This window comes from Rhyacophila brunnea, unplaced genomic scaffold (assembly GCF_057557595.1).
Source record: "Rhyacophila brunnea isolate RB1 unplaced genomic scaffold, BYU_Rbru_1.0 scaffold_24, whole genome shotgun sequence".
Classification (NCBI taxonomy): Eukaryota; Metazoa; Arthropoda; class Insecta; order Trichoptera; family Rhyacophilidae; genus Rhyacophila; species Rhyacophila brunnea.
In genome coordinates this window covers 27623576-27639533 of record NW_028232904.1, presented here as the reverse complement: position 1 = coordinate 27639533, position 15958 = coordinate 27623576, and the positions used below count along the sequence as shown (strand labels likewise).

General features: G+C 35.5%; 1 protein-coding gene across 9 annotated transcripts in view; it reads left to right on the top strand.

Moving 5' to 3' along the window:
- Positions 1 to 15958, top strand: part of LOC147069268 (uncharacterized) — a 171959-nt gene that overhangs the window by 105893 nt on the left and 50108 nt on the right. For 3 of the 9 annotated variants that reach the window (XM_085951140.1, XM_085951139.1, XM_085951138.1), the window contains exon 1: positions 10173 to 10541. The exons of the other annotated variants lie outside the window; for them this stretch is intronic. In XM_085951140.1, the coding sequence (XP_085807266.1) occupies positions 10498 to 10541 (44 nt within the window). In that variant the 5' untranslated portion in view covers positions 10173 to 10497. Of the gene's footprint in view, positions 1 to 10172; positions 10542 to 15958 lie in introns of those variants that run through there. 9 annotated transcript variants of the gene reach the window in all.

Sequence of the window (15958 nt, the reverse complement as noted above, 5' to 3'; positions counted from 1 at the left end):
AGATTTTGATGATTTGGTGTAATATCTTATCGATCTAACAATAATTAAAGAAGTTTATACCGAAAAATCATTAAAATTGAGGGCTAATGCTTTTTTCCTTAAATTAAAACTTAATTAAAGCTCAATTAAAACCTAAATTTAGATAATAATTTTGCATTTGCTGCTTAATTCCTTTTTACAGAACGTGTATTTTGTTGTATATATTGTTAATATCTAATAAAAGCACTTTTCGAAAAATCGAGAGTTTTTCCTAAACACAGTCGATACCTATATTGTTGGTTCATACTTAATTCATTAAGCCCTTCCTAAATCATAGTATAATAGATAAAAAAAGATGTATGATTTAATTGCATAATTTTAGATATTTTAGGTATAGATACCTAGACTATTTTATAGATTTTTTGACTGTTATCTAATTATGGCTTGGTTTTTGCAGGATTTAATTGCATTTTAAAAACTAACCAACACTATCTATAAATTGTAGTCTTAGTTCAATGAAAACTAATACCTATGGCTGACAAAGTTTGGTGTGCACTATTTATGGCGGATCTTAACAGCCTACCTCCACCCTTCGCCACTGATGTATAGTATGTAGGTTTACCTATAAAGTAAGTAGGTATACGTATATGATTATTAGTTCAATAAAGCTTACCATAACTGTAATAAATAATGCACTTAATTATTATTACCAACTGCATATTATTTCGTACTTCTAATGACTTGTTTTTTCCTGTTTTGTCGATAATTAGTTACCTATCTTGTTTACAGGCTCCGATTCATTTAAGCATTTAAGGTACCTGAGTCGGTTTTGCTTTAATGCATTAGTTAACTGAGTAATAACAACACAAATTAAATAATATACAATTATTGTTTGTTGTTGCATCGGACAATAGTTCAAAGATCGCCCTCATTTCGACTGACTTTCTTCTGCCGAACAAGAATTTGCAAGTCAAACATAACAACTATATTATTATTGGGAATTTACTCGGCGATATTTGTAACAACGAATATTTTGTTAAATTGTCTATATACTACTTACTATTATTGTATACATAGTATGTACGGTACTGTTCGGTTATCAGGAATACAGCGGAAAATACATTTTGAAAATAGCCGATAAACTGGATTATTTGTTAGGTTAACCTAACCAAACCAAACCTAACCTAACCCAACCTAACCTAACCTAAACTAACCCAAACTAACAAATAATCCAGTATATCGGGTATTTTCAAAATGTGTTTTCCGCTGTATTCCTGATAACCGAACAGTACCCTATGTACTTACCAGTGGCGAGGGGTGGAGGTAGGCTGTTAAGATTCGACATCAATCATCATCAGCCGGGGTCAATCCACTGCTGGATGAAGGCCTCCCCAAGCTTATTCCAACTCTCTCGGTCCTGTGTCATTCGCTGCCACGTATTTCCGCCGAAATTTGCCAGTTCGTCAATCCAGCGGCTTTTAGGGCGACTCTGTGGCCGTCGATATTAATATTCGACATTAAGGCCCGTTTCAGACGGGACACCGGTGTCGCGCTCATTATAATATAGGAGGCCTTTGTATTCGAATAAAGTGGCCTCTGTATTATGTTTATGAACGCCCCAGAGCTAATGAGTCAACGCATAATTTCGCGTTATAAATTAGAACATAAAACTGGTTGTGGTAATAAAAACAAGTGTATCGGCGGCTTGAGAATGTAGCGGCCGACCGAAAAGTGTACCGGATATGCGTTGACTCATTAGCTCTGGGGCGTTCATAAACATAACACAAAGGGCCCTTTATTCGAATACAAAGGCCTCCTATATTATAGCATGATTACATATTATTACACACCCAGGGTGACCGCGCGGCTTAAGCGTTGGACTATAGCGCCGTGGGTCCCAGGTTCGAATCCTGGATCTGGCAAGTACACATATTGTTTTTCAATTTGTGTGTGAGTCACGGTATGGACCTAATAGGTAGAGCAAGTGGCTGACATCCATTTCTCGTAAAAACAAAATCTGTTAATACAAACCTCTACTCTGTGGAGGCCCATTATGATCCTATTAGGATCGGACATGGTCGGAAGAAGAAGAAGAAACTTTGTCAGCCATCTTATTTATTTTCATTTAACTAATAATACAATTTGAAAACGGTACTCGTAAGTATATAAAATTCAATTAAACATTTCCTAAATTGAAACATAATAATTTAGATTATATTATGGGCGATCCGACAAAAACAGTGCTGGCTTATTTATTTGTTTTCGTTGAATGAAGAATACCTACATAATATTAAATAGTTGGTTAGTTTTTTTTTTAAATCCATTATTCCTGGCCAAGTCAAACTAGGTATGTACATAATAATCGATAAAAATATTCTTCTATCTATAAAATATCTAAAGTTATGTATAGTTTAATGGTTTAATTTTAGATATTTTATGAATACACGAATATTTTTTGACTATTATCTAATATGGCTTGGATTAGGCAGGGTTTAATTGAATTTTAAAAACTAACAAACACTATATACACATTGTAGTATTAGGTCAATGAAAATAAATACGTTTGACGTTTAGTGTGCACTGTTTATGTCGGATCTTAACAGCTTACCTCCACCCTTCGTCACTGGTACTTACTCATCTACTTGAAATTAAGTTAACATTTTTATAATACCTACATATATGTTTCTTTTATTATGTCATGTGTAAATTGATGATTTTACAATTATTATTATCTACTAATAGTAACTAATAGTGCCTGCATTTTTGACGTCAATCATGTTCAGGTAAATACCTATTTTGATAATTTACAACCACGTAAAAGTTTCTAAGAGGGAACTCAGAAATAATGGAAACTGAAAGAATATGGGATAACCTTAAACACGTGTCAAGAATACGCTTCTATTTCGTTCTGACAACTGCTCTCGTTTTATGCACGGACGCTCGTTCAATATTGGTGTATTTGAACGTTGCAACACACACTATTGCACGTCTATAATGCGTGGTTCATTTTCGTAGTACACTCGCACATTCAAAACCCTGCGTCAAAATGTAGTGTATTGGGGTATAGTCTATCTAGTATTCTTCACACGTGCTTTAGTTTGTCCTATATTCCACACTCGACATCGGTTGTTTTTAGTTATTTTTAGTTCTGTGTTCCCTGGAGATACCTAAGTACTTATAGGCATGGCCCCCACAAGGGGGGGGGGCTGACAGGGCCCGAGCTCAGGAGAAGCCTGGCGTGACAAGTCGACCAAATAAGTAAGATAAACACACATCACAAATTTGCTCTAGTTGTAAAAAAAAAGTCGCCTCTGGCGCTATTTTCCTTCAATAGTAATATTATTTTAAATTATGTGGTTGGACGACACAATTTTTAATTGTGTATCGATACCCGACAATTCCATAATTCACATGGATGTATTGAAATAAACAAAAAAAAAACACCGGATATATTATTAATTTTACCGCATACATCATTTGGAAAACGCTACATTAGAGCGTCACACTTCCTTAGAGATAGGTAGGGGGGGGCGCCAAAGATCCTAGCCTGGGGGCTCGCTTCAGGATGCAGGGGCCATGCTTATAGGCAGTGGCGGCTCGACGACTTTCTAGATGGTGGGGTTTAGCCATTAATTATTAAATATAGATGCCTACCTACTTTCTCATATTATACGTTATATACCAAGCTACTTAAAATAATATGATTTTATTAATGAGGAAATGAGTAATTTTTCAGAATAAATAATGTGATTATCTGAGTCGTTACTTAATCGCATCTAAAAAACTTGTTTAAAATATTAACATAATGAATGATAGTCATTATTAAAGTCTTACCATTATCAGTTTTGAACAACTACATACAACGGGCATTCTTACTCACCTAGGGGTTATTTCATTCCCTCCCCAGTATGCGTATACTAACGCTAATGCATTCACATTATTTGTAGAACGACATTTTTGTATATGTATATACTTAAATAAAATTACGGCGGGTTTATATGGATAAAATAAATTAAATAGTTGATTTGGTACCGTTCGGTTATCAGGAATACAGCGGAAAACACATTTTGAAAATACTCGATATACTGGATTATTTGTTAGTTTGAGTTAGTTTAGGTTGGGTTAGGTTAGGTTAGGTTTGGTTAGGTTAATCTAACAAATAATCCAGTTTATCGGCTATTTTCAAAATGTGTTTTCCGTTGTATTCCTGATAACCGAACAGTACCGTTGATTTAATCATGTATTATGATAATTATAAAAATATCGTACGTGTATTCTTGACATGATAACTATGTGGGGATGGTCCCTATGAACCCTTAAGGTAGAGCCGCCCCTGCTTATAGGTAATAACAATATGTATGTTCACGATAATATTTTGATCACTAATGTTAGTCGATGGTGAAATATCAATTCATACCTCCATTTGTATAGAAAATTACATTTACACAAGGTGGTGCCATGCATGGACTACCCTTTGGATATCTGCTTATGATTTGATTACACCATTTAGAAAAATAAGCAGAGGTGACCCACCCCAGGCAATAAATAGTTTGTTATGGATAGTAGCGATACATACATATATTAGATTATAATAAGTTAAGTATTTTGTTTGTCCTTATTGATTGCACGCGCACGTGGCCAAACAACTGACACGTGTGCGCACCTGAGAGGTTTGTCGTGTCGTTTTTCGCGATCCGTGACGCATGCGCGCTTCTCGTCCATGGGGGTGCTGACCGTTTACCCCCATCCCTTAATTTGTCCAAGTGAGACCACAAGGTTTTTTTAGCTCATTGTAAGTGAGGTAGATAGTAAATTGAATTAGGTATTATTCATTTGCAAATGAAAAGACATACAATGTAGATTGTAGGTGTAGACTTGTAGTGTATATGCTTCATAACCTTGCACTCCGGCTCTAGGATGAAAATCATGTACTTAATATATTCTTAAAATACCCTTTTCACATAGGTATATATATTATCTATTTATTTAATAATTACTGTTGTCGTTTTTATTTAATAAAACGCAATTTTTGTGTAGTACTTATTCCACTTTTAATCAATAGATTAGGACCGGTTTCGTCCGCATCAGAGGGACATTTTCAACTTTCCCTCTGATGCGGACGAAACCGGTCCTAATCGATTGATTAAAAGTGGAATAAGCACTACACAAAATTGCGTTTTATTAAATAAAAACAACAATACAATGCAGTTCCACCATGAATTGACAGTTAAAAAAATAAAATAAATTAATAATTACTACATTTTGATCAAATTTCATGCGAGGTAATCAGGCAAAGGGGCGTATCAGTGTAGTAAAAGTAAAAAAAAGTGCAAAGTTATAAAACGTACCTATACTCTATCTAAGAGCACAAAAACATCGGTATTCTTGGTGAGCTCTGAGTGATATTAATGCATCCAGCGACAGAATACGAAAACTGTAATTTAAAATGTTTTACTGATAATTTACACTTTAAAATTAAATATTCATTCCGTAGGTAGGTAGATAGCTACCGACCTATCTAAAAAATATTTTGAATGAAAAATAAACTAAATAGGTACTAATTAGGTAGGTACTTATATAAAATGACGGTTTATTGAAAACCTTCTTCTTCTTCGGCCATATCTGCCCCTTAGTTGGAGCATATAGACACCACGAGGCGCCTCCAAGAATGTCAGTCTTCTTGCATCGTTCCAGGTCAAACCAGCATCAACGATAGGTATACACTCTATATATATAGTATTTAGCGGTTAGCCAGGACGCCGGGATCCGGTTGGCTTTTGAAGAACAGGCAAGCCAGGTTGAAGTTCTCTCGCACGTGGCTGAGCCAGGTCCAAAGTCGCCTCCTCACATTGAAAACCAGTTTCTCATTAAAATGTAGTTTGATACGTTGAATATACTAACTTGAAATCCTTTTTATTTATATCGATTCGAACTTTGGTAGATATTGTAACAGCAAAGCTCAACGTGATTGGCATTGGGATGCCCCTTGATGTCAGTTGATCGCGGGGGTGACGTTATCCCGAAGGGTCCTTCAAACCTGTCAGAGACTCGAACCTCCACTCCATTTTACTTTTTGTGATTAACGCCCACGATGGCCGAGCTGTCTGTTGTCGGTCACGGGTCTTGCAAAAAAAAATCACATGTCGTTTTTCAATGTGTGTTTGTAAGTTAAGCAAGGCGTGACTAACATCGGTTTGTCGTAAAACAAAAATCTGTTAAGAAGTTACTTCAGATCTACATAGATCTTTTTATATACCACGTTTTTAAATTTTCTGTTGAATCAAAATAACAATTCTATATATTAATAAATATAGAGTACTGAAATCTCATTTTGACATTTCGTATTGATTTCCATAGTAACGCACGTATATATTAATAATTTAGTTGCTAGGACCCCTTAGCAACCAATAATAGTGAGTAGTAAATATTACTTTTAACGATTTATTTCCGAAACATACAAAACAGAATTAACTGAAAATGAATTCAATTCTGCTTAAAGATGGCCAAAAGTATTAAAAGAATGCATTGTCGCCGTGTTCTGATATTTATTCTAAAAGTTTCAAATGTCTAGCTAGTCGGGAAGTTAGTTAAAAATCTTGTACAAACAAGAAAAAATTTGTACCGGACAAACAAGCTAATAAAAACGTGGTAAAAAAATACAATTGGCGTTGCAGTCACTCCTTAAATGTCGATTTATCGCGGAGGTAACGTTTTCGCGAGGGGTCCTCGAAACCTGTCAGAGACTCGAAACTCCACGTCTCTAAAACCGCCCACTACCGATACGATACTTTACCGTAAAATATCGTATCTCATCATAATTCAAATAATAAATAATTTAAAAGTAAAAACGAATGTCTCACTTACTACCTATTTATTCACTTTTTTGGATTTCATAATGCCAAATCAGTGATTTTTATTTTAGATTCATGTGCTGTACAAGTTCGTGATGACTGATGAGTGATGAGTTGATGACTGAGCACACTGCTGGGTGCTTCAGCAACGTGACAAATACTGACTAATAAAATTATTATGCCATTGACAATTTTGAATTTTGACAATTTTATTTTCCTATGGCTAATTCAGTTTATTATGTGGAATAGGGTACCTATTTACTTGCTTATTAATGAAAAGCATAACACTAGTCGGCTCCGATTTGCGTGTTGGTACCTATTGCAATTATTATCTATCTACACTTGCAGTCATCTACTAGTCGATTCACTGCCGGTTGCAGCCCTCGCCAGGCACTGTCGAGTTGGGTTACATGTAGGTAAATTGTACGTAAAACATTTCACCGTGGCACAGTTCGCCGTGAGCTTTTTATCGGAAACAGATGACCAGACGGTCACATTAGATTCAATACGAACATTAATTAAATTTTTATGGCTCATTTTGGCAAAAATCATGAATTCAAGTATGAAAACAAAACCTAACCTAACAAATAATCAAGTATATCGGTATTTTTTTTTTGTTTGCTGCTAGCGTCCTGTAAAGTGTAAACTGACAAGAACCGTGTTTTATATTTAGAGATGAATTTTATGTCAGTACTATCCGACCCAAAGAGGTTGGACGGTGTTTAATATTACACGGCCATATATTTCCGTTGAACATTTCACGGTGAAGTGTGATACGACGAACTGCATACCTACATACAAGTTTCCGCGCATGGAGGTCCGTTGCACCGATCGATTTTGAGCCCACACGATAAAAAATATTAACAAAAACCATACATCACATGAACTAAAAATATTTTTTATTGAGGGTGACAGTTATGACACGTATCTTATAATATATTAGTATATATTTTTTGACCATGTCCGATCCTAATAATATCATGTGGGCCTCCACAGAGTAAAGGTTTGTATTACCTAAAGATTTTGTTTTTACGAGAAATGGATATTAGCCACTTCCTCAACCTATTAGGTCCATACTCTGACTCATACACAAATTCAAAAACAATATGTGTACCAGTGGCGAAGGATGGATGTAGGCTAAGTTCCCCATAAATAGTGCACACTAAATTTAAAAACTAACTAAAAACTAACCAACACCATCTGTAAATTATAGTCTAAGTTCAATAAAAACAAATACGTACGTATGACTACCAAAGTTGAATGTGCACTATTTATGTCGGACCTTAACAGCCTACCTCCACCCTTCGCACACTGATGTGTACTTGTCATACCCAGGATTCGAACCTGGTAACCCGATAAAACAAATCAAATTGGTGATTTTAATCGGATGCAATTGGAATCAAAGCGCCCTTGGATGGGGATAATAATTAGTGGTTTAATTTTTGTGTATAACTCCTGCATAATATAATGTGTGTGGGTATTTTCTTAGCCTTTCTGATATTATTTGCAGTTATTTTATTAAGTATGGTTTGGGTAATAGTTCATAACCAATTTGTGAAAGATTCGCATGTTTTAAAGATTTTCGTATATTTTATTAGGTAGATACCTATTTGTATTACAGGTTTGTACTGTTTCGAAGCCCCCTTTTTAATCTTCTGACGAATCCATTGTGTCAAAGAAAATCGCTGCTATTTACTATTTATTTTATTTTGGGTAACTGCTCCTGAGATATTTCTAGTCATTAAAAAATTATGCTTGATATCCAAACGTAGGAATATCATACGCATGATTAAAACCGGGTGTGGTCAGGGGCGGTATGGTTTGGTGGGGCTTCTAACTTCAATGTAGTTTCACCATAGACGACACATATGGAATGAAATTCAGAGTATAGGTACCTATGATGCTACAGGATTCAAAATTCAATTTGTTATAATTTTTTTATCCTAGTTTATTATGACCACTGGATCTGAAACTCATGAATCATTTTTATTTATCAGTTGCACACTTTTCATTATGGTAGGTAGTTTGATACCAGTGGCGAAAAGTGGAGGCATGGAGGTCAAAAATAGTGCACACCTTGTCAGTCATACGTCACTTTTACATTGAACTAAGAAGTCATAATACAAATTTAATTATTGCAGATGGTGTTGGGTAGTTTTTTAAATTAAATTAAGCCCTGTCTAAACCAAACCATACGTAATAGATATATTTTTTGGAATTATTGATAACCATGTCCTTGCTTTTTCGTACAACGTGGTTATTAGTAACTTTGAACAATCACAAACACCAAGGCTATGAGAACAACACATAAATAGTGTGTCCTCACCGGGACTCGAACCCAGAACTCTCGGATGGAAGGTTAGCGCCTTACTTAGGGCCAGCGCTCGAAATGGAAAAGTATACGAACCGGAGCGCTCGACAAATTTTCGGAAGATATTTACATACTCATCAAATCGTATGTGTATTTTATGAAAATAAGTGTGTCAGATTTTCTATTCTATGACCTATCTAGCTCAGACGCTTAACATATTTTTTCCACGAGACGGAGCGATAATTTTACAAATTTCACGAGCCGGAACAGCGCTCCGGTGCGTTCCGTTCCATTTCGAGCCCTGCTTAGGGCACCACGAGTGCCGCCACTCTTAATAGATAGCTATTAGGTAGGTACTTATATCTGAGGATAAGTATCTAATACTTATTAAATTTCATACCTACTCAATTTGTTAGAAATAGGTAGGTACTTACGCATCTTTTTATAATTATATGACTGGTTTGAACTCTTTCGAGCCCCCTTTTAAATCTTCTGACGAATCGATTGCGTCACCTGCATCAATGAAAATCGCAGCTGTCAATGGCGGTCAATCGTGTAGATTTTTTTCTGGTAAGGGGGCCTCCTAACTTGTCTCTCCCCTCGATTGGTATCTAAGTGATTCGCACCTGGTTAGGTGGGTAGGTACATTAGTTTGATCATAGTGTAGTGATTTTATGGCTATTAGGTAAGTACGTACCTACTCTGGCATTGGTCATTTCGAGAAGTGCTTATTAGACAAATTTTGATACATATTATCGTCATTCCGGAATAAAAGTTTTATAAAAAAAACATTTGTAAAATATATTGTGGGTTAATTCCAACGTTAATATTGATTCATGCACCGCCACTGGATGACATGCTGAGAGCATCCCATTGTAAAATGAAATTAATAACGTAAAAAAGTTTGAATAAAGAACGCATAATTTGAATTACAGGGCGTTCTCGCCGTTGATTGGTCGAACAGAGCATCATTCCGATTGGTGGGGGAAGACAGTACGGCCGCTAGGCGTTTTACCCGATTTGCCCGGTTCAGTACCTCCTTGACTATCACGTCGCAAGGACGTCGCAGTGCTGTAGATTGCGCGATGTGTATAATAGATAGATAATCAAACGTCACTGAAAATAATACCGCGTTTCGCCGCCTTTATTTGAATTTGAAAAGTGTTCTATTTTCAAAAATAATCATTCTAAGTTTGTATTGAATTTGTGTGGCGGTTTTCATGTTACTGGACCTTTTTTACTGTGCTGTTGTAATGTTGAATTTATTTTGATATTGTTGAATTAAATACTGACAATTAACAAAAATATATTACTTATATTAAATAAAACCATTGCCTGAACGGAAGAGTTTGTTCCATGTATCTCCCAGACGATATTTTCGTCTATCGATCGGAAGAAAGGTAAGATCTGTTTATATATTAATCTTTTAATAAATTAATAAGTATCTATTAAATTTGGTACCTATAAAGTGTATTTTTTTATTATTAATAGTATTTTATAGTATAACTCCATCCCAAAGTGACATTTTATCATATTATTATCTAATTATTATTTGATTCTAATACCTACATATAATAAGTATATTATTTTGGTACCTACCTACTAATCAGTTTACTCAGACGGGAACAGCAGCATTTTTTTTCTGCAAAATTCATCAATTCACGAATAAAAACCTAACCTAACCCGACCTAACCTAACTAATAATCCAGTATACCTATCAGCTATTTAAAAAAATATTGTCGCTGGCTTCCACTAAATAGGCAAGAACATTATTTTTTTTGTTCTTTTAGTTAGGTAACCCTATTCTTTTAAACCCTTTCTCATCAAGGGTTGAATCAAATTAATTACAATCAATACTTAATTATTATCTTTATATTATGTTTTCAAGTGTTTACTTTACTTACTATAATAATAATATATTATATTACATACTCTCAAACAATGGTGACTTTTAAGTGCGTGGAGGTCTGAAGCTGTAACAGGCTTGGAGACCCCCTTGTGAAAAATTTACCTGTGCGATACACCGCCATTGGGTATCCGGTATAATACAAATATAATATGGAATTAGTTTCCAGGATTTTTATGTCATTATTTTGTAAACTAATCGAGCGAAGCGACTGCATGAAAAATCAAAACAATTCTCAAAAGTTGCTCTCTTAGTATTCGTTCCTTCATTTGCCGCACTTTGTAATGTGCCGCCCCCAAGCAATGTATCACCTGCCCACCCCCACGGTACGTCACCGGGTAAATGATTATCAATTAAATAACATTTTGGTCATGCCCTACATAGGTTCCTAAGTAAATAGGTATCAACATAATTTTTTATTGTTAAGGCTATAGGTACCTCAGTTGAGGCATGGTCTAAAAAGATCGTGGCTAGGCGATGCGCGGATTGCATGTCCCGGGTGCAAATATCGCATGCCGAACGAAATATAATTTGTCATCATATAAATCCAACATGCGTCTATTTATTGTTCTATTAGTAACAATAATAATATATTCATTGACATGTTTTCTTTTTCAAGTAAATGGGTAACGTTTTTAGTCATCTTTACACGATTTAAGAATTAATACTCCCGTCGCCATCACGAAACAAATTGACGTGTTCCCAACTCGACGTTCTCTCTCCGAATGCCAGCGAGTCCAAATTTCGTCGCGCCTATAGTTGAAAATTATTTGCCGTTTCACTGATGTATCGTCTTAATAATTTGACCGCATTAGGTACCTACATACCCATGTCCTATATGCAATTTATTATGCGCACAGATTTACTCAGATAATCGCATGCGCGGATAGATTTACAAACTTATCCAAAAATTATGTACCATATTACATAAGTATTTACCTACATACTGATAATAGTGATATGATAATAATGAATTTAAAACATTAATTATTATGTGTTGATCACATTGTTTCTACACAAATAATACGAACGAGTTGAAGTGTTGCCACCTTTGTAATTTTTAATAATTCCAGTAAGGGTGCAGTTATGCTAATGTATTTATTTTTTGCCCATGAAAGAATAATACGCCAACGACAAAGTAAACATGATAAAAGGGTAGAAAAAATCAAATACCTGGAATTAAAAAATACATCGGCAGCCTTCAATAATAATAATTATCATACCTCGGTACTCGCTGCTTCTTTGAATCCATTTACAGATCTAGTGACCTTAATAAAACTGTATCGTATACCAGGGGGGGGAAAACTGCGGCCCGCGGGCCGCATGTGGCCCGCCGAGTATTTTTTGTGGCCCGCCATCATTGTACCTACTTCTGATTACGAATAACTTTTTTATAATTTTTTAAAAAATATTGACAATAGATTAAAATTTGAAGAATTTGTTGTTTCGTAAATGTATTATCTCAGTACGTCTTCCTTATGCCTCGTCTCACACTATGTAACAACTATTTTATGGTAAAAAGTTTGAACGGATTTCAATTAAAACTCAAGTAATTCCTTCGACAAATATTGAATAACGACGTGGACCACTTTCCATCTTTGAAGTTGCTGAATATATCAGAATATAGATTTGAAGAATATGGTAAAATTATTAAAGCTCTGAATGACGATTTTTTACAAAGATTTGGTGACTTCCGAAAAATTGAGACAAGTTCAGCAATAGTACGCGATCCATTTTCAATATATATTGATAGTGTACCGACAGAGCTACAATTTGAGATTTTTGATCTGCAGTGTGACACTGATTTAAGAAAATTGCATCGTCGTGAAGAAATCTCCAAACTTTACAATGCCCTTAATTCAGACAAATTCGACCAACTTAAAGATTATGCAAGAAAAATGTTCGTTATTTTTGGATCAACCTACATTTTTGATCATGAACCTCGATAAAAATTCTTTACGATCAAATATCTCCGATGCCCATTTACTAGCAGTTTTGAGAATATCAACCACAAAATTAACACCTGAATTTAAAAAAATGTTTATTTTTCGTGATAATAAATAGTGTAGGTATATCTAAAAATGGTATTTTACTTGCGGCCCGCCGCTCATTTTGAATTCTTGAATTTGGCCCTCCATCCAAAAAGTTTGCCCCCCCCTATCGTATACGGTCAGTGACGTCCCTAGACAAAATGCCGCCCTTGGGCAGCGCCATAATGCCGCCGCATTTTTTATACAATATTTTTTATCATCCGTGCTCGAGTCGTTTCTGGTCACCAATGACGTCGAAGGGCAACGGAAATAAACTAAACATCGCGAACCCAACAAAAAAATAAAGTCATGTTAAACCTTTTATGCCAATACATTTTGTTTCCATCCAGTGAACTGAAGTTTTGAAAGGAAATCTATTTTCGTTTTTAAGTAGGTACACATTTTAGGTAGCTATTTCTATATATACCAAATGATTCTACTCTATTTGCCGCCCTTCGAGTAACTGCCGCCCCAAGTGACGCTCAATCCGCCTACCCCCACGGGACGTCACTGTATACGGTCATCTCTTTCCGATAAGAAAGCTCACGGCGAACTGTGCCACGGTGAAATGTTTTACGTACAATTTACATGTAACTGACATTACCATAACCTCAACTGACAATAATTGACATGACTTTAGTTGACTAAAATCTCTGACTTCAAGTCAAAAAACTTACATGTATGTAAATAATTTTAGAAATTGAATATGTAATTATTACATAATGTATTTATGTGCGTATGTAGGTATCTGCCATTAAATAATGTAAAATTACCAAATTTAAGATGAAATCTCGGAAAGGTAGGTGGGCACCTACCTTTCCGCTAATTAATATTTTAATTCTCAGGTAACACCAGCGTTACGTTTAGGTGTAAATAATGACCCCAGTGATTTTTATACGGATTCGTAAAGCATGGCGTATGAATTACAAAGTACTACCCCCATGGCCCCCACATAATGAAGCGGGCCCCAGGCTATGATCTTTGTCGCCCCCCTACCTATCGCTAAGGTTAAATGCAGTATGACCAGTGACGTCCCTAGACAAAATGTTGCCCTTAAGCAGTGCCAAAATACCGCCACATTTTTTTTTGTACAGTATCCTTTCATGACTCCAATATCTAAGAAATGTGTTCTTCACTCTCTGCTCCAATAGACAATATTGCGAGTCTACGGTTTCAGATAGGTATCTACATTTAAAAATATAATTGACAACTTCCAAAACTCATACATATTTGTTATTTTTGTGCAAAGTCCAAAACGTATGGGGTTGTTTACAAAGTAACTGTGAGCAGTTACCTGGAACAGCTCTGTTATCATATGTTTGAAATGTGTATATAAGAAGGGATAAGTTACTTATTATTAGCTTAATCCTTTTAAGTAGGGGTGGTGGTTAATCTATCTACTAATTATAGTATTACCTACTTAAATAATATGTCAGAACTCCATTATGTTGGAGACAAAAAAGCTTTTATTTTCGTTCATGTGAAAATCATAATAGGCATCTAGGTACCTACCCTAACCCAATGTGGATCTTGACCTCCTCACCAAGAGGATTCGTAGAATTGTCACTTAGGCTCAACATATTATATCAGGTCCAAGGTCCTTGGTCTGGTGCCAAACACACACATTTGCAAGTAATGGCTACTTAACACAATGCTTACGGGCCCTTTTAATTAATTTTGTAATTAACGTGTTAATTTGCATTTGAAAAGTAATTAGCAAAAACACAATTGTGTGCGGCCCGTAAGCTATGGGTTAATATACATCGATGTTTAATTAAGACATTATAAATTGTTTTTTTAACTATTGTTTGTCACTTTTCAACTAATATCTACAATATTAAATTAAATTGAGACTTTTATTATTAGACGTGATTTTTCGAACAAAACGCAAAGGTTCTAGTGTTGCTAGCAACAAATCGCACGTGTCTCGGGCTGCGAGTCGAAGCCGCCAGAACCCATACGCACACCTACGAATTGCTCATTCTTATACTGGCCCGCCGGTCACCGCATCTAAAAATATATACGTTTCGAGAGGTTACACGCGACTGTCGCTAGGTCGATGTGCGCGGTCTTCACATGCAACATCGGAGCGACATTCCTAGAAGTTTTGATTGATGGCTGTACGGTAGACGAGGCGAGTTTAGGAGTGAGAGCCGGCTTAAGTTCAAATACCATCAAGTACCCTCTCCTCAGTCGATAGTATCTATTAATATTATGAAATATCTATTTTCGAAACGTAAATGCGAGGTACCTAAACCTTAGCTCCACAGAACAGATAATAAATATAATTCCGATAGGCTGTTATATACCAATACAGTCAATTTTGACGCAGGGTTTTGAATGTGTGGGTGTCCTACGAAAATAAACCACGCATTATAGACGTGCAATACTGTGTGTAATACACCAATATTAAATAACCGTCAATGCATAAACCGAGAGCAGTTGTCTTGACTCGTGTTTAAATTTATCCCGTATTCCTCCTTACTCGAGATCGGTAGCCTGCTTCACCTTACCCGTTACGTATTTCAGTTCCCATTATTTCTGAGTTCCCTGTTTAGCTCAAAATTCATTCATGTTTATTTGGTTTAATGAGTTGTTTTTCAGTTATTTCAGTGTTGTCTAAAGGTCAACATTTTACCTATAGCTTGAAGCAAAATAACAACAACACAAAGTATTAATTATTATTTGTCATCAATCAATAATATGAAACTAATGACTGTTTCTTGTAATTGAATTTTAATATGTTCATACGTACAATGACTAGAAATAGTTTTACGTGATATTAGGTAATGTTGTTCAACATTACTCCATAATGCCACGTTTAGTCTCATTAGGTACTGGGCATCATAATAATTTTATACAATCTTTGAGAGTTTCATAC